Source organism: Sciurus carolinensis, chromosome 2, assembly GCF_902686445.1.
Source record: "Sciurus carolinensis chromosome 2, mSciCar1.2, whole genome shotgun sequence".
NCBI lineage: Eukaryota > Metazoa > Chordata > Mammalia > Rodentia > Sciuridae > Sciurus > Sciurus carolinensis.
The window spans coordinates 166,140,383-166,165,372 of record NC_062214.1 but is presented as its reverse complement, the minus strand read 5'-3'; the positions used below and the strand labels follow the sequence as shown (position 1 = coordinate 166,165,372).

At 34.4% G+C, this 24,990-nt stretch overlaps 1 protein-coding gene across 20 annotated transcripts in view; it reads right to left on the bottom strand.

The window, feature by feature from the left end:
- Positions 1 to 24,990, bottom strand: part of Gphn (gephyrin) — a 641,988-nt gene that overhangs the window by 48,887 nt on the left and 568,111 nt on the right. For all 20 annotated transcript variants that reach the window (XM_047539524.1, XM_047539518.1, XM_047539521.1 and 17 more), the window contains 4 exons: positions 24,073 to 24,192; positions 22,501 to 22,559; positions 21,362 to 21,515; positions 3,309 to 3,430 (listed from right to left, as the gene is read on the bottom strand). In XM_047539524.1, coding sequence (XP_047395480.1) covers positions 3,309 to 3,430; positions 21,362 to 21,515; positions 22,501 to 22,559; positions 24,073 to 24,192 — 455 coding nt within the window. The remainder of the gene's footprint in view (positions 1 to 3,308; positions 3,431 to 21,361; positions 21,516 to 22,500; positions 22,560 to 24,072; positions 24,193 to 24,990) is intronic.

Here is a 24,990-nt window from a genome sequence, read left to right as displayed (position 1 = left end):
TTACTCTTCTATTTTACATTGTCAAAATTAAGACCAAGACCTGAGAGACTGAATCATATAGAATTTGAAAACCAGATTCAATCCTTTTTAAACTACAAGAAGAGAACTGTCATAGCTTAGTCAGGGTTCTGTGACTGATTATATTCTTGAGCAATTTCTTTCCCCTGCTTTAAACACAGGGCAGAGTTTCTCCTATGATCCTGCTTATGTTCCTGGAGAGCTTCCTGCAGAGGCTTGTATACAACATTTGCAAAAGGCTATGAGAAAGAATGAAGAGGGAGGCAACCTACACAGATATCAACAGGCTGTAGGGTAAATGTACCTTGTTTCCTTTGCTAAACTCCTAGCACAGATTACCAATAAAATAGTTATGAATTCTTCCCTCCCACATTCCACCTCTACATTCTAAACTATTCACCCTGGACCTCTTCAAATCTGGCAAGATTTGCAAATTGTTAAAAAAAAATGGCTATGTTCAAGGTACATCTTGGAGTTAAATAAAATAGCAACATTAATTATTGGGAAATGTTCATAACAAACCAACACTGTGGATTCTATACATTAAATATTATCATATCAAAATAAGAACATTTCAGTGGTGTTTGGACTTTATAGAAAGATGTCAGTATACCATAGTAACTTTAAAAAAATACAAAAGTGTAACAATAGGATTGAGAATGGACAGAATTATAGTCCACAGCAGTTCAGGGTACAGAAGAAAAAGATAAAGAAAGTTCCTTTTACCTTAGAATATTTCTTAGAGCTCATTAATGCACTTGGAGGTAGAGCCAGCACTATTGTTGGGTGGGAAACAACTGTACTAAATCTAGTGTTTGTTTCCTACAGTTTTGGGCCTACGTGCCTTATCTCTTTGTGCTTTTAAAACTCTTAGATTCATCCTTTCCTCAGAAGTTGAATTTTTGTTCTTTAAAGCTATGTCTGCATCAGTATAAATTTTAGGTGCTTGAAATTTATATAAAAGAACAGGTTACTTCCTTTTCCTTGCAGTCGGTCTTTTCTACTATCTTCTTAGGACTAGGGACCTTGATACTGCGTAACTTGTATGCTGTTTTCATCAGTATGGGCTCTGAGTTGGCTGGTGAACTTCTTCAGAACTAAAAATTCAGGTAAATAACAATGGTAAAGATTTAGGAATGACACTTGAAAATATATCCAATAACCTCTACTCTGATATCCTCAGAGGAAAAATAACCAGAGGTAAGAAGATAACTTTAAAAGGTGAGATGACATAAAAGGTACTACATTTTCAGGTACTGGTAAGTTGCTGTCTGTGTCCAAGGTTTGAACTGTATCCAGTTTGCACCTAAGAAGGATTCATAGCATACTTTGTCAGAGCATACCTTGTGAAATGGTTAGGGCAGAGCCTCTTCAAAAGCACATTTGACCCTGGGAAAGCACTCTTCTTAAAGGAAGAATCCAAGCATAATGAGCTTTACTCAGTGACAAGGTGGTGACAAGCAAGAAAACATGATTATGGGTGAAAGATACATCATGGTATATATCACTCATATTGATCTCCTAGTTTTGTCTCTACAAGGATGATTCTTGAATATTACTTAATGTCAAGTGCAAGTATACCTCCATTGAGCTGGAAATAGTGTCTGGTGAAAAATGGTTAAGCAGCAGTGTTGTGTTAGTAGTGGGATGGTCGGAAAGCAGACTTGCTTTTGATCACATGTGAGACACCACTGAAGATTCATAGAAATATTTGGGGAATGTACCACAGGGCTGAGTTAATTGGTAGGCAGGGACAATACACGCTTAAATATGGGCAATAACAGTCAATTTGCCTCTTTTGTATACTTCAGTAGGTGGAGCTGGGAGAAACTTGGGTTACTTAAGGATATAAAAATCAATATAAAAATCTAGAAAGCAATTATATTTAAACTTTAAAAAATAATAATGAAAATTTTGACCATCTCTCTTACTCTACTCACCTTTTTTTTTTTAGTTTTTTTTAGATGTTGATAGGCCTTTATTTTTTATTCATTTATTTATATGTGGTGCTGAGAATCGAACCCAGTGCCTTACACATGCTAGACAAGCGCTGTATCACTGAGCCACAACTCCAGCCCCTCACCTATGTTTTTCATGTATTTCTTGAAACCAGTGAAAGTGTGAATAGGAATAACACTATCACTATTAGTTCTGATAGGTAACAGATGGATACGAGTGGTGGGAACATGAAGTTAAGGGAATAATTCTATTAACTAGACCTTCTGTGCTGACCCTCTCATGCTTCCTTGCTTGCTTATTTATTTATTCATGGTAATGGAGATTGAACCCAGGGGTGTTGTACTACTGAGCTACATCCTTAGCGCTTTTTCATTTTTAATTTTGAGAGAGGGTCTCAATAAGTTGCTCAGGGGTACACTAAATTGCTGAGATTACAGGCATGGGCTACCATATGTGGCATTCTGTCTTTAAAAAAGCAATTTACTGCACCCTGCCTGTCTTAAATCAATAGGATATGTTACATTAATCACCAAACAATCTGTTGTCTGCAGGAGAAATGCAGCTCTGAAAAGGTGATAAGAAGAACATAAATTACCCTGAAGAGGGGGACTTTTGTGACCTTATACAGACCAGATTCCAGAACTCAGGGACATAAGGATAATTCCCCCTAAATACTGGTTCCAGTTAGAACCAGTATGCATGGGCTAACATGACCCAGAGTTGTCTTGGATCTTTGCCATGCACAGTGGGGACTTGAAACTCTGATGCAATCCCATTGCCAGTCAAAAGTCAGAGATGGACCTGGGTGGGACTCTCTGGAAACTTACTTGGGATTTCCAATAAAACTGGAGAGAAGAAAGGGCATGCTATCTTTCTTTTCTCTGAAAGAACCCACTCCCTCCCCTTGAGAGTGTCCCCTTTTCACTTTTCCTATTCCTTCTGATAAGCTCATTCCTGCTACTTTGAGCCACTTTTCTGAAGTCTTTCAGGAGTGATGACAAGAACTAGTAAAAGAGGACTACTGTAGCTCCCTTGGCTCAGTGGCAGGCTCTTGCTCTTTAATAGTTTCTCTGGCATAAAGCTAAAACTATCAAAAAAGATCTCTGTACACTTAATACATCCATAGCAAAGTAAAATATTATAATTGCATTCCAAGAAAATATCTATTCTCAAAGGATATAAATACCTCTATAATTCTTTAGCTTCTGAAGAATGTGATCAGTGAAAAATTATGGTATTAGATTTGTCTCTTTGGCAGCAATTCCATTTAGTTAGTGTTTTAAAAGTTCAATTTGTACAAACAACTTTTCAAAGTAAAATACAATACTTACTTGTCTCCCACAATTCCCAAGTTGATTGTGGGGTAACCATGTTCCTGAATTGTTGCTAGGAGGGTTGAACGATTGCTGTCTCGAATCTTTCCTGGTAAGAGGTCATCTTCAGGATTTAGCAGCTAAAAGTCAAAAAACCACCATTATTTTCTTAGAATAATGTTGCCTATTTCTAATGGAAAAATAAACAAAACTGAACAAACCAAGAACCCCAAATATACTAAGCAGAATTTAGTACTCTTAGCACCTATAACTGTTTCTGGCATGTAGAAGGCATATGCTCAAAGGATCTTTGAATAAATAATACAAGTAAAGGAGAATGAGAAAATGTTCTTAGAGAATTTTAAAAAACATAGTAATTTCCACTGTGTTTAACAGCAGATCAAATCACACCATCTTTGGCTACAATTTAACAATAATGTTCTGGAGATACAGGGCCTTCCTTCCCAGTAATTGGTCCAACTAAATAAGACAATTACCTTTTTCCTCCCAATATTATTTTCTAACTTATCTTTCAATGAGTACATCTGAGGTAGAGACTGTGTGACATTAGATTCTCAAGTCTGAAGAGAATGATCATTTCTTTTTTTTTTTCCAAAATTTTTTTCTCTTTTTCAAAGTAGGATCAACATTAATAAAGAAATTAAATCTTTCTGAAGGAGACAGATGTTTTGTCTCTGAGACAAACAAGTAATGCTTAGTTACACATATTGATAATTCCATTACTCAATTTAGTTGACCTTTAGATATTTAATATCTATTATTAGTATGTCTCAAAGAAAATCAGAAAATGCTATTCTATGGTAGCAAGTTCCAATAAGATACAGCATATAATAGGAAGAGCTTTGGATTCAGACCCAAGCTCTTTTTCTTAATTTTCTCATTTATAAAATAATTATAAAAACTACCTTCATAGTACTTGTTAGCATTGAGATAATGAGTACTCAGTTTTTTTGCAGATAAATATATAATAAATGTGATTCTTTTTCTTCCTTTATGTTATATGATGTTGAAAGGGCATTAATTTTCCTCCTAGTTGTTCTCATACTGTTATTCTTAGATGCTAATACACATGGATTTAGTTTACAGTGTGAACACAAACTATTAGATTATAAAATACTTAAGAAAGGGAGTCCTTACCACAGACAGACACATGAAGTATAACTTAAACAATAGGTTGATTTCAGAAAAATTGAATGTTTTCTCTGATATGTAGAAGCTACTCCAAAATAAAGGGGGGGGGGTAAAAAAAAGGAGAGAGAAAGAGAGAGAGAGACAGACAGACACAGCATCAGGGGGACAAAAAGGGAGAGGGAAGTTCATCAAAACAGAGGAAAGATCTGTAGAGTCGACAAAGGGGATTGAGGAGGAGAAAAAAGAGACAGGAAAAGGGAAGAACAGTGGAATGAATCTGACCAAACTTTCATATATGCAAGAATGGATGTAGCATCTGGGTCCCAGCATCTGGTGTATCCATAGGACAATAATTTAAAAAAATAAAGTAAATGTAAATGGATTGAAGAGAGATCAGTCAATGGAGTGGAGGAAGGGTGGTGGTAGGGATAGTGGCAGATGGGGGAGTGCCAGGGACTGAATTGGAGCATGTTGTGTTCCATGCTTTTGTGATGATGTCATGGTGTATCCTGGTGCTGTATATAACTACAAAGAATAAATTTAAAAAAAGATAATTTAAGAAATGTTACAAAGTTAAAAAATGTATTGTTTTTATATTTGTGATGCTGGGGATTAAACCCAGGGCCTTACATAAGCATGTACTCTACTGCTAAGCTGTATCACCAGCCTTCTTTTTTTAAAAAAATTTTTTTTATTTTTCCAGGCTGCATTTTGATTCATTGTACACAAATTGGGTACAACTTTTCATTTCTATGGTTGTGCATGGTATAGATTCATACCATTTGTGTAATCGTATATGTACATAGGGTAATGATGTCTGTCTCATTCCACCATCTTTCATACCCCCACCCCCTCTTCCCTCTCATTTTCCTCTATGTAATCTAAAGTTCCTCCATTCTCTTCTATTTGATGTGAGAAAATCTGAAATATTTCTTTAGGAGGTCATAGGCAAGCCTCAGAAGCTTAAGCTATTCATATGGTCAATACCTAGGGCTTCATATATCAGTTCTCTCAAACAATTGTAAGCCCCTTTCATCTTAATTCTGACTCATTGATGATATTATGGTCAGACTTTTGGCTTTATATTACAAAAGTAGCTTTGCGGTTATCTGTCCCCTTATATAGGTTAGAGAAAAACTATGACCTTCTCAGGTAGAATCACCTGGAAGCCTTCTCTGTAAATACTGTGCTGATTTAACTTAATCAGACCTGTATGACACAGCAACCCACTTTTATCCTTGGTCATGGGCAATGCTTGAAAAGTATGCTAATGCTGCAATGCTAATATATATTAATTTTCTGATCTTAATTAACATGTAGTTATTGAAATCACTCTAATTTTATAAAGTCAAGGCTTGCAGCTCTTTAACTTTTATGGTTACATCTTTTTTTTTCTTTTCCCTCATAGCACAGTACTTGTTACCAAACTAACTAAGATTCTCTTGATATTAGGGTATTTTATTTGCCATTCACATTTATCTCTCATTTTGCTGCATTTACTTACTTATCTTGGAAATGATGCCTAACATTTATTACAGTTAAAATACAGCAAAAGAAAACCAAAACAGAACAAAACAAAACAAAACAAAACCCTCAACATCTCCATTTCCTACCTACAACATATTAAATTTCACTTTCCTATTTTTGGCTTTGTCAGTGGTGCCACTATCTTCCCAGCTTTCAAATATTCAACTTTTGAATCTTTCCTCCTCTTTATAGTCTACTTTCTTCCCAAAGGCCTTGATTATTAAGAAGATTCTAATCTATTTCCTCCTTATCCCTACATTTTTCATTCAGTCTGTTATCGTTCCCCCCAAATTCCACATAACAGTCTAATTCCCCTGTTTCAAGCATTCATTATGTCTTAATTTTTGCAAAAGCCTTATGATTGGCTGTCTTACCTACAAATTCTTTTCTTTTGAGAAATAAAATAGACATCAACTTGTAAAACTGAACTGTTACTTGCATAACAAATAAACTGTACCAAACCATGACATGTAACTCAAACTACCTTAAGTTAAATATTTTAAACATAAGTTTGTTCAGATCTATATCCTCTAACACAGGACCAAGGACAAACTGATTAACAGTAATTTCATATGAACTTAAGTGTTCCAAAGATAAGACTAATAGTTTTAGCAAGTCACTTACTTTACAAAGTCCAACACGACCTGGACCTTACTTATTACCTTATACCTTAAAACCACCCCATAATCAATCCTAGTCCTCAAAATTCTTTAAGTACCCTCTGTAACTTCCTCATTTTGAGACATATTGAGATTTGTTGAAGGGCAGTGGAATATGCCACTTCAAAATATGCCAGTTTGGTATAAGGATGATATTTGAGCTGATAGCATTTGAGGAGAAAGAAATACAAGAAAAGCTCTGTCTTCCCCTTATTTGCCAAAAAATAGATCATAAATTTCCAAATGTGTCCCTCCTTCCCTTTCCACAATGAAGGACAAACTTATCAGCCTGGAGCTGGCATCAGAGGTATCTACAGAACAAAGTTGACTAGTTTTTATCTATCATTAGTTCCCACAAGTCCTTTTACTTTGTCTTGTCACCACTTTAAGAATTATTGTTCACTGTTGAAGATGCAATACAATCCAGACTTATAACCATCTCTTTGAGAGTCACTTATTTTCCCGTGGGTATTGGCTATGTATGTATATATGACGTATACATTAATAAATTTGTTATTCCCTTGTTAATCTGTCTCCTGTTATGGGGGTCCCAGCTAAGAACTCAGAAGGGTAGGTTCTTCTCTTATACTGTCAAGGTGATGTTCTTTCTCTCTTGCTCAAAAACTTTAATTAATGTTCAGCTTCCTATGATCATCAGGTTTCTGGTTGTCTTTGTATTAGGACTAGGATAGTTACGGAGGTCTTACTAGGACTTAAGAACCCTTGCCATTGGTATTCTTATATTGGTTACATTGCACTTCATTGAATTCTCTGAGACTCTGCTTGGGGGATTCTTTGTTTACACTGATGTAGTAAGTTTAGAACTTACTTTGAACTATGATCCTTTATTGTTGAGCTCCCAAAGCTAGTTGATATTTGTTTTGTTTGTTTTAAGAATAAGGTTCTCAGGACTTTCTGGTTATTTGATTAGATTTGTACTATTTTTGTTTTTTGTTGGTGGAGCACTGATTTGATACTAACAATGCTGTAAAATGGCTACACTTATCTGTAAGAAGTTTGCCCATATTTGAAAAGTTGGCTTTGGGAAAGGGCTCCTCTAGCAATTCTGGCCTGTTAACTTTTAGGGTCAACTTGCAGTGGTTTTAGTGTTAGCTCATAAGTTGACAGATTCATCAAATAATAAACTTGTAATACCCTCCTGGCATAACTTTGGCTTCTGTTTTTTTTTTTTTTTCTTTTTAGCATGTATCTTTCTAAAATGCAGGACTGCATCAAGGAAAACTTGGAATTACAGTGGCCAAGGGGTCATTTTGGAGCAGGGTTGTTGTTGTTGTTGTAGATAGACACAATACCTTTATTTTATTTTTATTTATTTATTCTTTTAATGTGGTACTGAGAATTGAACCCAGTTCCTCACACATGCTAGGTGAGCACTCTACCCCTGAGTCACAACCCAAGCCCTTGGAGTAGTTTTGACATGACATGATTATATAACTATTCAAGTGAATAGTTCTATAATCTCTCTTTTCAGAACAAAAGGGGAATAAAATTCTGGGTATTTAATGATTAGCATTTTAAAAATTATTATTTAAAGCCTCAAAATGAAATTCTACAGAAAAAGTAAAAGTTCTTTTGTTAAACCCTCTTGAAGAATTTGTCTTATTTGTCTAAAAGAGAATTCATTTAGTTTATTATAAGAGGCTCCCTTCTTCATTTCTGTTCTTCAGAGATTTAATCCTACAGGCTTGATAGCAAGGGCCTAAAGACAGTATCTGAACTGATTGGTCACTTTCTTCTTTCTTCACATATTAATACTTTTCTTCTTTTTGCAAAAGGAGAATGATTAAACTTTTAAGAGTGGTCAATAACTCCATATTCATTGTAAGCAGCTCTCTCATACATATTCACTTTCCTTTCTCCCTTTTCTGGAAAATTTAATTTATTAATTAGTCAACAATTCAGATGTTTATAACTTAAATACTGAGATTGTCTAGATAAATAGGTCACACACATACACACACACACACACAAAGAAGAAGAAAAGTCACATTATAAACTCTGATGAAGTATATTACTATTTCAAATAGCTTTTAGTTACACTGGAAAAAAAAAAGGTTTAACTGAGAACTATGTCAATTGCCTCAGTTACTTAGTTATAAGATAAAGAGGAACATTCAGAACTTTTAGATATAATTTAAGGAATCTTAAAACTTTTGGTTTATAGAGGGTTGGGAATTAGCTCAGAGGTAGACCACTTCCCTAGCATGCATGAGGCCCTGGGTTTGAGACTTGCACTGCAATAAACAAATACCTAGAGAGAGAAAGACATAATTTGGCTTATAAATATAGGGTTTACAAATTATATTAGACAAATAGATATAACATTTATATTAAGATGGTTTGATGATTTTTCTGTTTATTTATTATTTTAAAACTTACTTTGATTTTTTTCCTTTTTTGGGGGTGCGGTAGTAGGGACTGAATCCAGGGATACTCTTCCTCTGAGCCACATCTCCAGATCTTTTTATTTTATTTTTGAGACAGGGTCTTGCTAAGTTGCCCAGGTTGGCCTCAAAATTGTGATCCTTCTGCCTCAGTAACCTGAGTTGCTGAGGTGTGTACCATTATAGGTGTGTGCCATCAATGATTCTTTGAACAAATTAGAATGATTTAATAATTTTGCTTTAAAAATTGTTATTTTCTTCCTACCTTTGTGACCATGTAAGAAAATTATTATTTTTTCAGTTGTAGTTGGATACATATTTTATTTATTTTTATGTGGTGCTGAAGATATTAGAACAATATTCTAGTTATGCAAGCCTTGGGTTTATTTTCCATACAAAATCTTAATATGAATAATTTAAATTCTTTAGAGGTTTTGCTAGAAAATAGCAAAATTTATGTTCATCTAAATTGAATAATGTTATGGAATGGCTCTGAAAAGAATTTTTTTTTCTTTTGCAGTGTTACAGATTGAATCTAGGGCCTCATGAATGCTAGATGAGTGCTCTACAACTTAGTTACATACCCAGCTTAAGATGAATTCTTGTAACACTTCTAAAATCATAAGTTTTTTAAATGAATTTAAATTTTAATCAGATCTTTAGTTAACTCTAAGACCTTAAGTTAACATTTATTTGAGCAAATGATAGTACTCTTGGATATGTAGACAATATAATGTTTAATATTCCAGAGCTCATCTTAGTACATTATAAAGTAATCATCTTTAACAAGTTAAAAAGGATATATGAAGGTAGAGAAATGATTATGTGAGATAACTAATAGGTTTTATGTTTACTTGTAAAAAGGAGAATAATTTCTTAAGTAAAAATTATCTGATTATGCCAGAATATGAAGGAAGATAATAAAGAATAAATTTGTGGGGTATTATACAATAAATATAAAAGTTCTGAAGAGAAATGACATTTATTTTTTGGGGAATAATAGCCACTGTTATGGTTTGGAGTTTATCCTCCTAAAGCTCCTATGCTAATGTAGAAATAGTCAGAGGCAAAATGATTGGATTATAAGAACTATACCCTAATCAGTCCATCCTAGTTTGAATGGACTAATTGGATGGTAAATGTAGGCAGGTGAGGCATAGGTGGAGGAGGTGGGTCACTGGGGATATGCCCTGGAAGTATTCATCTTCCCTGTGACCCCTCCTGGATGCCATGAGGTGAGTCATGTCCTTCTGCCATGATGTTCTGCCCACCTTGGGTCCAGAGCAATGGACATAGTGGATGAGGGACTAAACCTATGAAACTCTGTGCCAAAATAAACCTTGTCCTCCTTTAAATTGTTCTTGTTGGGTATTTTGGTAATAGCACCACAAAGCAGACAAATACAATTATGTAAAATGAATTTATATTAAGAATAACGTGTCATAATCTAAACATTTGTGTCCCCCCAAAGGCAAATGTTGAAATCCTAACCCTGGAGTGATGGTAATAGGAGGTAGGCCTTTTTGAGAAAGTAACTAGAATTTGTGAAAGCCCTTATAAAATAGGTCCACAGAAACTTGCTTGCCCCCCTACCATGTGAAGAGGCAGTGAGAAGGTGCCTTGATCCTGGAATTTTTAGCATCCAGAACTGTGAGAAACAAATTTCTGTTGTTTATAAACTGCTTAATTTATAATATCTTATTAAAGCAGCATGAATGGACTAAGACAATGTGTTAAAATTATTAACAAAATTGGTTACATGATATGTCTATTCATAAGAAAAAATGGGCTTATAAATTCTTATAAATTTGGCTTATAAATTGTTACTGGAATTTGATTTGTTTTGTTAAAAATGGCCAAGGTATTTTGTGCCCAAATAACAAAGGTCCCTTTTTATAGCCAACACATTCTGTTAATTCTCTTGGTTTATGATATATTCTTGAACTATTTGAAATATAAATTTCTAAAAGGTTACTTTTTGTTGGTTTTAAAAAACATTTTTATTTTCTTAAAAACAGCACTGATGCCTATAATCCCAGTATCTGGGAAGGCTGAGGCAGGAGGATTGGGAGTTCAAAGCCAGCCTCAGCGATGGTGGGGTGCTAAGCAACTCAGTGAAACCTTGTCTCTAAATAAAATACAAAATAGGGCTGGGGATGTGGCTTAGTGGTTGAGTGTCCCTGAGTTCAATCCTTAGTACTCCTCCATTCTCCTAAAAAATCAGTACTGAGGATCAAACCCAGGACCTTGTACATGCTAGGTAAGCTCCTGACCACCAAGTTATATCCCCAACCTCTATAAGTGTTTCTTGTCTTTATTTATGGTATGTTACCTTGCCTCTTCTGACAACTCTTCTTGATTTTACTTTTCCCAAATTCAGAATAATAAAACTGTTAAGATGTCCTTTATGCTTCATCTGTATTTGAATTTCCTAGATGGCTATTAAATAATACAAAAATTAGCTTCTTTCTCCTTATAAAAGAGGGATGCTAAAATATGTGCACGCTTTGATGATACTCTTGTTTTACTTTGTGTTTATATGGCAGTGGTAAATGTGTATTCTACAGATCCTTACCTGTTGCAGCACATCTGTTGTGGAGCTATATACGTTCAACAAATTATCATGCAGTAAAGAGAATATGAAAGCATGGTGCTTGTAGAGGTATAGCAACCATAGAACACTTACAACACAATCACAGTTTATCAAAAAGTAATATAAATCTTGATTGACTCAGATCTCCAAAACATAATGGTCTAATTTAGCATGAAAAGTGACCAAAAATGGGGGGACTGAAAATGAAAAAGAAATTAACAACTTGCAAAATTATACTATAGGGCTGGGGTTGTGCCTCAGTGGCAGAGCGCTTGCCTAGACATGTAAGGCACTGGGTTTGATTCTCAGCACTGCATATAAATAAATCAAATAAAAAGATCCTCTGCCAACTAAAAATATACATCTATATTAAGAAAAACCTGTACAATAACTTGCAAAATAGACAAATTGTGCCATACATATTATATGTTCACATATTCACATATATATTTATATACTCATTACATATTTCATTTAAAAGCTTTTTACTTTAAAATAGTTATAGATTCACAGGAAGTTAAAAAAATACAAAGAGGTCCTTTATCCAGTATCCCCCAATGGTAACATTTTAGATAACCACAGAATAGTGTTAAAATTAGGAAACTGATGTTGGTGTAATGCATATGCTCTTTGCCATTTTACCACATATATAGATTTCTGTAACTGCCCCTTCAATCACCACAATTCAATCACCACAATTCAGTCACCACGAAGATATTCCTCATGCTAACCTCTGTGGTAATGCTTTCCTTTCCCTTCCTTAACTCATAGGAACTACTAGTATGCTTTTCATCTTTATAACACTTGCTACTTACATATTGCAGATGTGTGTAGTAAAGATTAATGAAATAATACTAATTAGGCACTGTTAAATTCTTAGAATAGAGGCACTATATAGATACACTGCAGCTGTTTAGTACAAGTGACTACAACATGATCATCTTTAAGCACCCTTATAATAAAAGAAGAAATCTAAATAAGATTCTCTTATTATGAGATATATTAAATATAACAACACGAAACATTAATTCAATATAAAACTGGATTTTAAAAATGACTGGATTTTAATGAGAAGAGATGAGCATGGATATGAAGTATGGTTGGATGGCTTGTGATAATGTAGTAAATGTAGTAAATGTCAACAAGTTTGTTGAATGACTGAGATAATGAATGAAGATAAGAACTAAAAAGAAGTCATGAAGGATTAAAACACATTAACAATAAATACTTGAGGATATGGAAAAATAGGTACTTCACAGTATTTAAGGGAGGGCTAATCAGTGTAACATTTCTGGAGACAATCAGGAAATACATGATCCAAAGTCTTAAAGAAGACATACCCCTTGACCTAGCAATTCTATGAATTTAATAAAATAATGAAATAGGCAAATTAATGTGAATGTTCAGGTGAAAATGGAAAACAAATTAATGTCTAGGGGCTGGGGTTGTAGCTCAGTGGTAGAGCACCAGCCTAGCATGTCTGAGGCACTGGGTTCAGTCCTCAGCACCACATAAAAATAAATAAAATTTAAAGAAAGTAAATAGAATAAAGGTATTATGGTCATCTACAACTAAAGTTAAAAAAAATTTAATTACCTAACAATAGAGAATTGATTAATTATAAGAAATCCTGGGCTGGAGTTGTGGCTCAGTGGTAGAGCACTTGCCTGGCATGTGTGAGGTCCTGGGTTCAATTCTCAGCACCACATATAAATAAATGAACAAAATAAAGGTTCATCAACATCTAAAAAAACAAATAAAGAAATCCATACAACAAAACTGTTATGCAGCCATCCCAGATGGATTATAGATAAAAATTACTGACACTGAAAGATATTTGTGATATTATTTAAGGGAAAAAATAAAGGTAGTAAAATAGTATTTATAGTACTATAATAGTGTATTTATAGTCAGTTTTAGAAAAGATATATATTTATATGGAAATAGAAATAGGACTGGATGACCATATAGCAAAATGTTAGCAGTAGTTTCTTTTTCTTTTTGCATTACTAGAAAGTAATTTTCTTGAGGATAGTGAGGTTTTTTTTTGTTTGTTTGTTACTGCATTCCCTGTAACTAATATATTTTACACCCATTTGGGACTAATGAATATTTACCTATATTTTCTAGTTTTCATATGACTAAACTCACTACAATCTAATTTCTTTACATTAAAAATAGATTAGAAAAAACTCAAAATAATTAAAAGCAGGTACTTGAAGAGATATTTGTATTTTCTAGTATTACTCACAGTAGCCAAAAGGTGTAAGTAACTTTTTTTTTTTTTTTTTTTTTTTTGGTACTAGGGATGGAACCCAGAGGTGCTTAACCACTGAGTCATATCAACAGTCCTTTTTAATATTTTACTTAGAGACAGCACCTCACTAAGTTGCTGAGGCTGGTTTTGAACTTTAGATCCCTTTGCTTCAGCCTCCAGAGTTGCTGGGATTACAGGCATGCACCACTCTCCCCAGAAGAAGGAACATTTTTGAAGAGATATTTGTACTTTCTAGTATTACTCACAATAACCAAAAGGTAGAAGCAACTCAAATGTCTACTGGCAGATGAATGGGTAAGGAAAATGTGGTATAAACATACAGTGGAATATTATTCAGCCTTTAAAAGAAGGATAATTCTGGCACATGCTGTAACATAGATCAACCCTGAGGGTTTTTTCCTAGTGAAATAAGTCAATTACAAAAAGACAAATACTGTATAATTCCACATATATGAGATGCCTAGAAGAGTCAAATTCATAAAGACAAGGTAGAATGGTGACTTCCAAGGACTGGTGGAGGTAGGGAATGGAGAGTTATTAAATGGGTATGAAGTTTCAGTTTGCAAGATAAAAAGAGTTTTGGCAATTGGTAGCACAAGGATGTGAATGTACTTAACACTACTGAATTTACAATAAAAAAGGTTAAGATGATGTTTTTTATGTTACATGTATTTTTCCACAATGAAAAGTTTTACAAAAAAATTTAACAATATCACTGATGACCTTGGTAAAAATACTTCCAAAGAATACTGATGACATTGTAAAAAGAGGTAAGTCAGGAAGGAGGTATCTTTGGGTGGTAGGAAGAGAAGATGGTGAGCAAGAACATTAGGTTGGAATATAAAAATAAAGTTGAAAATGGAATCTGGGGTTTACAAGAGAATTCAGGACTGGGACTATGACATAAGAAATTACCTGTATATATTTGATATGAGAGGAACTCTCTAAGGGAGGGTTCTGACAGTGGAGGACCCAGTCGAGGATAGAATCTTGGGAACTGCTCCATGTAGGTCATGAGAGAAGAGTAACAACAGAAGGAGAAAAGAAGTACTAGTCAGGGCATCAAGAGAGAACAGTCACAGAAGATAAGGAAAGAGACAGTGTCAAGGTGGTGAATAAGAAATATCACTGATATCGAATGGTACCCATAGGTTCAGGAGGTTGAATATTCAGAGGGGAATCTAGAGATCATTAGTGTACGCACAAAGCAGTTTCTGTAATAATGTGGCAATAATCAGATTTGTGGATTTTAAGAGAAAGTAGACAGTGAGGAAGCAAAGGCAGTGAGTATAGACCTCTCTTTCAACAAATCTAATTCTGAATACAAAAGGAGAAAATATAATAGTTCAAGGAGCCAATGGGGTGTTTAGATATAGGTTTTCTTATGATAATTGCAGTTTTTATATTTGGACATAGGAAGAGGAACTGTTAGAGGTAAAAAAATCAAAAGACATTGAAGATATAGAAAATAATTTAGAAACACAAGTTCCAAAGAAGACAGGAAAGTGGATTCAAAGTTAGAAATAGAGGGATTCTTTTCAGAAACAAGTGCATTTTCCTTTTGGGATAGAAAAAAGAAAAATATCTGAAGGAATGGGAGAAGTTTGAAGAAAAGAAAAGCACTGATGAGAGAGTCCTCATGGAGCAGTTGGATCAAATATTTTTTAGTTTTATAATTTTCTTCCATAAAGTTGGTAAGAACATGTTCCAAGAGTAGGAAAATACAGAGTTACTGAGGTTTAAAGAGGGTATGAAATGTATGGATGAAATTATCCACTGGAGGAATGTGTTAGAAAATCAACAAGATAGTTAATTATAAGATAATTATTGCACAGCTTCAAGTGCCAGGTTGACATTAAATGGCAGAAATTGGTAATGGGCCAGGTAATCACAGTTCTGTGAATTTCTTTAGTAATGCTTTTCTGCTTGGGAGCAAATATAGAGAAAGTGGGGAATGGAGTAATTTAGTTTGGGCACTAAGCAAAAGAATAGATTAAAGGAGTTAAATTATCTGAAGTATTAGTGAGGGCAACTTTAAAGTGGTTGAACCATGGTCTTTAATCTGGACAAGAAGTATAGCTAGAAGAAAGTAATAGATTACCCAATATAAGTTTTAGAGAATGACATTGAAAAGTTGGAGAAAACAAATTTATGGCAGCTCTAGTGGGAAGCATTGTAGCATAGAGGGAAAAAATCATTTACAACTTAAAGACTTAGGGGGGAAACTGGTCTTTACAGCTTACACAAGATATATGATGTGGGGGAAGTTGCTTTATTCTTGATTATCAATTTTCTCTTACATAAAATGAGGAATAAGTTATTAATCTTAAGTTGCTTGAATCATAAACTATGTAGCAGTACTGATTGATCACAGTAGACATTTCTATTCCTTCTTTTATTAGTGGAGGCAAAGTTTTAAAGATTACAGTTTTATTTTTTAAACAGAAGTTGCTTGTGGAAACCCCAAAGAAGATCAAAATGGTGATGTAGTTCAGTGGTAGAGTACTTGCCTTGCATGTGTGAGACTCTGGGTTTGATCCTCAGTAGTGCAAAACCCAAACACAACACACTTATTTGTACAGGCTTCTGTTACTGACATTGGCCAAGAAAATGATAAAAGATGAAGTGTAATAAACAAAGATATAGTACAGATAATACACCTCTCTCTTTCTCTCTCTCAATATATTCATATTTAAGATATAAATATGATTTCAGAATATGGCTTAAGTGAATGAAACAGTATTTTCAAAACTAGCAGAAGACCCAGAATCCAGTGAAGGAATAATTATTGCTAGTAGTTTGGGGAACTAGATAACAAGCATACAAGTCTGACTTCTTGAAGTTAATGGTAGCTGGCTGACTGATGTACAGTTTAAAGACCTGGAGGTTACCATCTAAAGTTTCAAGAGGATCAACATGTATGCTATGAACAGAAAGGTGACATCATCAAGGATCAAAATTAGAAAATAAAACTGGGAAATATAAATGTTAGGGAAAGAGGATGGAGATATAACTGTTCTCTAATTGTGAAAGTTGCATCTCCTGTCTCTATTCTCATCTCCTAGGTGACTTAATCTAGTTTCATTTTAAATACTATGAATATGCTGATAACTTTTAAATGTACATCTTTAGCTCCAATTTTTCTCATTAACTTTAGACCAATATGTTCAATTGCTTCCCTAATATTTCTAGTGAAATTTCTACTAGATGCTTCAAATTCAACATGTTTAAAATAGAATCCCTGATTTCTACTCCCCAGTCTTTCTATTTGTGTGAACACCTCTTCCTAGACTTGCTCAGGCCAAATCCTTAAGAGTCACATCAACTCCCTGCTTTTTCTTATGTTCTACTTTTAATTCCCTGGTAAGTCCTGTTAGCTTTACCTTCAAAATGTATCCTGGATCTCATTACTTCTCACCATATCTACTATTAACTACTCTCATCCAAATCTCTCACTGTAGTATTGTATAGCTTTCTAAATAATCTTCCTACTTTTCTTATTCTTCCTGTGTGACAAGCCATATAAAGTCCAGAGTTCATTTAAAAATTTAAGACATGTTATGTTCCCTTATGTTCCATGTTGTGCTTCCCTTCCTGAAAACTGATTTTTTAGAACAAAATGATCTAGCTTCTAACACTGCTTCCACCTTATCACCTTTTATTTTGCTTCTTGACATTGACCTCCTTGCTGTTTCTCAAACATGATAAGCATACATTCTCCTCAGGGATTTTTGTTTTGTTGCTTTCTCTGTCTAGAACATACTTCCTCCATATGGTATAACCTCACATGTCCACTCAAGTTATACCTAGTCAGAGAGGCCTGAATGTTCATCTATAATAGAAGAATTTACCCATCAGGTCTGGACAAGAAAATCAAAACTCTTTTAGGTATTTCAAAAGGAGGGAGAAGGAAGAAAGGAGTTTTTAAATATTGGGAATTGGTTATAAATATGTTGCAAACGTTGGAGGTGCAAAAGGAGAACATTGTGTAACCAAAGGTCAGTGACTACAGGAAATCTCCATTGTCTAAAACACTGTCTGGGGAAAGCAATTAGAGTTTGAGGACTTTGTACTTCTGCTAAAGCTTTTACCATATTTCTACCTACTAATATGTGAATGCATTTTAAGGGCAAACCTAACTAGACCACAGCTGGCAAGAGCGTCTGGACATCAGTTTTTAGGCTTCCAGCTTTATTTTCATAGAGAGGAGTACAGAAGGGCTGATGTAAGATAAGTTTCAATAGAGAATATCTGGCATATATCTTCTCTACTGCCACTTTTTATTATTTTATCTTTATTTTCCTTCATACCATTTATCACTATTTGCTTGTTAATCGACTATCTTCCAATTAGAATATAAGTTAGAATCTTTTATCTTTCAATTATAATAAATATGAGCAGGGAATATCTTATATCTTTCAATTAGAATATGAGCAGGAAATCTGTTTTGCTTGCACAATATTAGAACACTGCCTGACATCAGCAGATAGTGAGTGGGGAGGGGTGGGGAAGGAGTTCATCCCAGTGGAGAGGAATATTTTATCACTGACACTGTAGAATTTCTAGTATGTGGTAACAGTAAAAAGCAGACAGTTTTAGTCAGTTTTATTATTTTCTAATTTTCTACAAATAGTGCATTCTCTAGTTGTTTCTAGTTCTGTTCCCTAGGAAATTTGATAAGGATGAAATGTCATCTTGTTAGTAGGCAACATTTTTTTTTCTTTTTTTCTTTCTTTTTTGCTTTGTGGTTCTGAGGATCAAATTCAAGATCTTGCACATACTAGGCAAGGGATCTACCACTGAGTTATATCCCCAGACCTTTTTAAAATTTCATTTTGAGACAGACTGCAACAAAATTGCCCAGGCTGGCCTCCAACTTGTGATCTTCCTGCCTCGGCCTCCTGGGATTATAGGCATGAGCCACTATGCCTGGCTACTTGGCAATGTTTCTTATGGTAAAAACAATCTCTGATAACTTGGCGCATTGAGTAGGAAGCAGTATAAATTACAAATACCTGATGGGAAGTCACAGTTTGGGGCTTCCATGAGTGTGTTCCCACTTGAAACTGTGCATTCACTTTTGGGAACCCTGGAGCTGCCTAAGATTATTATAAGAAATTTTGATTCTCATGTGGGACATGAGGCTTCTAAGTCAAGGTGATTCCCACATCCTACTAGTAGGGCCTTTCCCCCTTGTTCCTGAGCTGTCACTTGAAGAATAAATAGAATAGCCTCAGATGGTTATGAGGACTGCTACAAGCACTAGTAGCACTGAAGATCTGTTGTGCTGCTGGATGCTGGGTTTCCTTTTCAATACTTTCCAAGTAACTGGTTCAAATACAATTTATTTACATCTTGTCACTTGGATTATTTTTTTCAGTGCTGGGGATCAAATCCAAGGCTTCACACATCCTGGGCACATGCTCTACCACTGAGGACTTGATGCTAAATCCCTATCCTTCCAGCTGAATGTTTAATTAGAGACCTCCTTGGTGGGCATTCTGGCATGTAACAGATTCTCAATATATACTCATTGAACAAATGTGTGAGATTAGAAATGCATGCCCACAATCACTTACAAGTATTGCCTAAATTTTAATATGTATAGTTTGTTGAAATCAATAAATATCTAAATCTGCCACTCTGTGTTAGAGTTGATAAGTTTATTTCCCTCATTTAAAAATAATTCCTTCATCCCTAACAAGATTATACAGTTACAAAATATTGGGCAGGTTTCAAATATTATGCATAGACTTGTTTTTGAAACCAAGACTTGTTTCCACCTTTGAGATACATCCCTAGTTCTTTTTTTTTTTTAAATCTTGAGCCAGCATCTCACTAAGTTGTAGAGACTGGCCTTGAACTTGTGATCCTCCTGCCTTAACCTCCTGAAGAACTGAAATTACAGATGTGTGCTATAATAACTGGTTACTTAGACATCTTATATGATATTCTTTGGGTTGCCTTAAGCAATTGTCCTACTTACAATGTATCACACTGGATTTGAGAAGTAGACCATATATATCAAGGGAAATCAGGACCAATACTTAGGGAGCTTATAGTCTCTGTGCAAATAAATGAATTTTTTCCTGTTATTATTTTCTGGGTATCTGAGGGTCTCAAACATTCAGAAGAGACACTATGCTTCATTTATATCTCTAATCACCAATTTCCAGTGTAGTGCCCATTATAAAAGTACCCAGGAAGCATCTGTTGAACTAAACTAAACTATATGGTCATAGAGAGTCAACGACAGCTAATTTTGAATGAGATTGGGGGAGAAATGTCAAGCAATAAGGAACCAGAGATTACAGAATGTAGAAGCAAATTTCTTTCTGATGTTAAATAATAGTGCCAATTAGTCTTAAGAGATATCGAAATCATCACTATGTAGATTAAAATGAAAACAATGTTTATTCTGGATCAATCAATAGTTTTAGAGAATGACTAGTGCACTGATACTGGAGAATAATCAAATCTGTAATGTTGATTTAGCTCTCCATTAGCAAAACCAAAGATTCTATTCTTTCTTTTGCCCTAACCAAAAGAACTATAAGGGTCATAGAGAGACCTGGAAAATTTTCATTTCCAAGACTTCAAGAATTTAAAAATAATTCTAATGAAGGGCTACTTTCAGAGTAAGATATTTAAAAAAAAAAGAAGTCCTGTTAATCTTTTGTTTAGTAGTATGTTCAAACAGAATTATTTTTTTTAAGTCTCAGTAGTTTCTGATTCTATAGGCTTTAAATTTTCAGCAGATTCACTTTTCAGTATTCCCAATATGACACTAGGGTCCCTAACTGGAGTTTTATACAACATGGGCAAAACAGTGACTAAGAAGTTTTGCAGGTGGTCTCAGAAAAAGATAAACTAAATTCCCTTTTCTAAATTAGACCCCAAATAAAGTTTTGGATAGCATCCCACTAGAGATGCTATCAGTAGAGAAAAACAAACAGAATAATCAAACCCCTCTTGGAGATCAAAGATTACAAGGAACTTTTATTAAGAAAACAGGTTAGCTATAGCATTTGGATTTATTGATTTATTTCCCACACAGCTGTCGCCCATCATTTCAGCAAAAGGATAGACATAAGTCATTGTCCTAATAGACCAAATACTGAATATGCAGTTTGATATCTATAGCTTGCAGTTAATATTCTTTGTTTATGTGTACTGAGTATGTAGAAAGGCCATTGGTGGCAATATTTCATTCTAATAAATAGAAGGAAATATTTCTTAACCTGTAATTACTAGTACTTCCTTTTTATCTTTACTCAAAATTATCTTAAGGCCTACTTATTATTTCCCTGTTACTGGAATGTTACTTCACTGGTAAGATACATAATCTACAGTGTTCTATTTATAACACAAAAAAGGTGTCAGAAATACCCTTGAAAGTGTGCATATATATATATATATTTATTTATTTATTTATTTTTTATCTTTATTTTTTTTACCTCGTTCCCTGTTGACATGACTGCAACCACTGGAAATTTATTAACTTCAACCTCCGTGACACCTACAGTTGCCAGAAGACCAATCTCTGAAGGGCCCATGTGGGTTCCTTTGGCCAAAACGCATTCCCCTCTTTTAATGTCATGGCCGATGGGTCTGAAAAATCAAAGCAGAACCATAAGCAGTATGCCTAAGAATAACATTTTCTCAGCTCAGAGGGGAACTTTACTGTCAAAGAAGAAAGACACTTAAGGGGACAAAATGTCCAGAAATGAAGCAGGAGAAAAACAATGAAGAGATTCTAAAAACTATATGCTTTTTTAATTTTAAAAGTTAGACACACAACAGAAGACAGAAATAAGATTTGTATCTATTTATGCTAAACAGGAATGTTACTTCATATTTGAAAATTATTTTACAAATTACTTTTTAATACACTATAGTTAAAAACATCAATTGCAAACTTTCTCTGATATAAGGCAAAGATTTATATGAAAATATCTAGTGGTATTAATAGAGATTTATAACTGTTTAACATTTGTGGTGAGACTATATAATGAGATTATAGTTATAGAAGTAATTTCCATTTAGGCCACTTAGGTTTGGTTTTGATCTGAGGAAACAGAGGTCTCAGTTAAGTTGCTGAGAGTCTTGCTGAGTTGCTGAGGCTGGCCTTGAATTTGTGATCTTCCGGCCGCAATCTCCCAGACTGCTGGGATTACTGTGCCTGGCTTCATTATTTCACTTTTAAGGGTAGATAGTGGAGGATGTGCTATCAGGTAATTATATGAATACCCAGTTCTGGGATTATCTGTGTTACTACAAATTTGTAGATAACCCAGAAGTGGGATTGAGTAATTCTGTATTATCTAGGGGTAGAATTAACTGTGGATTATATATGCTTCTGACTTTACCTTCTCACGTTGGTTTTGACTATTTCATTCACATTTATCATCTTCATTAAAAAGTAGGCAGGGCAGATATGGATACAGAATTTAGACAATTCATTTTGTTTCTTGTTAAAGCTTGAAAGCAAATGGCTAATTGGTATAGCTACAGATTTGTAATAGCTATGCTCTCCTGAGTTTATGATCATGTAGAAATGAAAGCTGGCTATATATCCTATATGTGATGAACTTACCTGATATCTTGGCCTGGTCGAGCCTGCACCAGAATTCGCACTTCAAGTTCTTCAGTGCCCTATAATAAAAGCAGTTCTTATAAATTTAAATAGAACAATCTAACATAATTTCAGTAGAATTAACTTCTCAGACTTTTGCATCAGATAGATCCAGAATATATATAAATAGAGAGAAATGAAACCATCTGCTAACTCTTTGAAAATATTATGAATTTCTAATATAGGTCCCCCAAAATTTAGGAGTTTGGTGTCAATAAGTAAGTAAACATTTTCTATTACTTTCATGCTTCTAAAATATATATCAATTCAAATACTGAATCTTACTTGTGAGTAGCACTCTCAAGGAATGGATATGTAATATTTGTATATATATGCATATATATGATACATGCCTACCCTAATAGGTAAAATGAAGGTGAATTAAGGGTAATCTCTCTCTCCCCAGTTCCCATGAATCATCAATTCAATACCATGTTGAGGTTCCCAAACACCTGCTGAAATTTCAGTGAAGGACTTATAGTTTGCCTAAGAGTAGATTTCTATAAACTAATACTGATCATCGATTTTACATTTATGGGCTATGAATAATATTGTGATATTGGAAATGTGTCTTGTCATCTGGCAGTCTAAGGATGCATGTGTCCTGGGTTTCAATGCTCTGCTGGTTTTCCTGATGCAAATAAATCCCTTTAACAGCAGGCACTGTGATCTGTATGCCAAGAGTTGAATTTTATAAGCCTTGCATGTAGAAGGTGATTAAAAAGAAAATCTCCAGAAAAGTGGCTCTCAGCATGACTGAATTTTACTATCTCACCAATCTAGGAGAATATATATCTATTTTTAACCTCTGATTAAAAATATAAGATACCTTAAACTTCTTCATACAACAAGTAAGATTGCCAGTAATTAAAACCTCAGTTGAATCTTCCCTACTCATATTAGTGGCTGATAATTTGATTTCCATAATTGCTACTAGTTTCAGTGAGAGAAAGGCCTTCTTAGACCATAGAATATGCCAGCATCCTTGATTTGAGAAAATGAAGGGGAACTAATATATATTCAATATTTCCAGGCTATCCTTTGATAGCACAGCTTTTTTCCTGAATTGTAGAAAACCAAAGGAGAAAGGGTCATTTGGTTGAAATGTTTGGCTTAGTGTAATATTCAAGAACTTGCCCAAAGATTCCTTGTTAAATTCTTCCCTACTAAATTCCAATTTCATGAATGCCTTCACATTTTAACAAAACCTAGTCTCAACGACAAATTTCTCAGCTACAAGTTATATCAACGGTTAATATCACTATTTTATTATGAGGCAGTTTCTTTTCTTTGTTTGCATGTGAAACTTCTTGGGTTACTCATGGTTCAAATTCTGCAATATCAATGGCATAAAAGATCCCTCCTATGATAAAGGATTGATTTTTGAACCCTAGAGCAATTTCTTATTTACTGGCGACCCACATTACATAACCCCAACAACTAGATTAACCCCATCGACATTGCAGAAAATGGGTGTGACTTCTAATATTGCCATAGGAACAGTAGTAATAGGGTAACCTGGTAATTACGTACATCATCTGATTCCCTGATAAGTTCAGTATCTTCAACTTGCACTACTGCATCAGCACCGCAGGGGATTGGAGCACCTGTTGTAACTCGCATAACTTGTCCTGGCATTACTGTCTGAGTTGGCTGGAAGTAAAATATGAAAGAGACTGTTGATCATCTTACTGTTGCAAAGGAAAATCTGCAGGGAATGTAATATTTTTGATACAAACCATGAAAAAAAGTCTTGTAGTCTTATTCATTTTGGGCCAGTGTAATAAATCTTACCTACAAATAGGTACTTCTCTTTGTTGGGTTCCCTTATCCTTATCCATAGTTTGGACATAGTTCTTGCATTAATCTTCTTTAACCGCCCCTTTTCCAGACATATTGCTCTATCATCCCAAGGCTTAAAAGTGTCTGGCACACAGTAGGCAGTCAAGTATTTCCAGAATGAATGAATATTCATTATCATATCTTATTATCACAACTGCATGAAGTATGTGCCTTGCTTTTGGTTTACAACTCTTGTGTTCTCCTTGTTTTTCTCTCACAGTCTTGGAGAAAAAGATGCTTGGGATCAGATCTGGCATTAAGCTATGTAACTTATATCTTCTTATTCTTTACTTGAAAAAAGACATTCTAGGCTTATTCAGATTTGTTACATTTTAATGTAATTTTGAACCCACAAATAATGCATAGAATTTAAAATGAAAAGTTGAGGGCCCATCATTTTTTAAAAATTATGATTTTCAATTCCAGATACCACATATTGTTTGGGACAATTCTTAATCTACTATATATAATTATTTGTGGTATAGTGATTTTTTTGATGAAAAAGCATTTAAAGTTTTGATATAATATATGTGTTGTTTTAGAGGAGGGGTTACTGCCAAAATTATCTTCTGAGACTTTGGAAAAAATGGCATTTAATGGCCTAAAGAG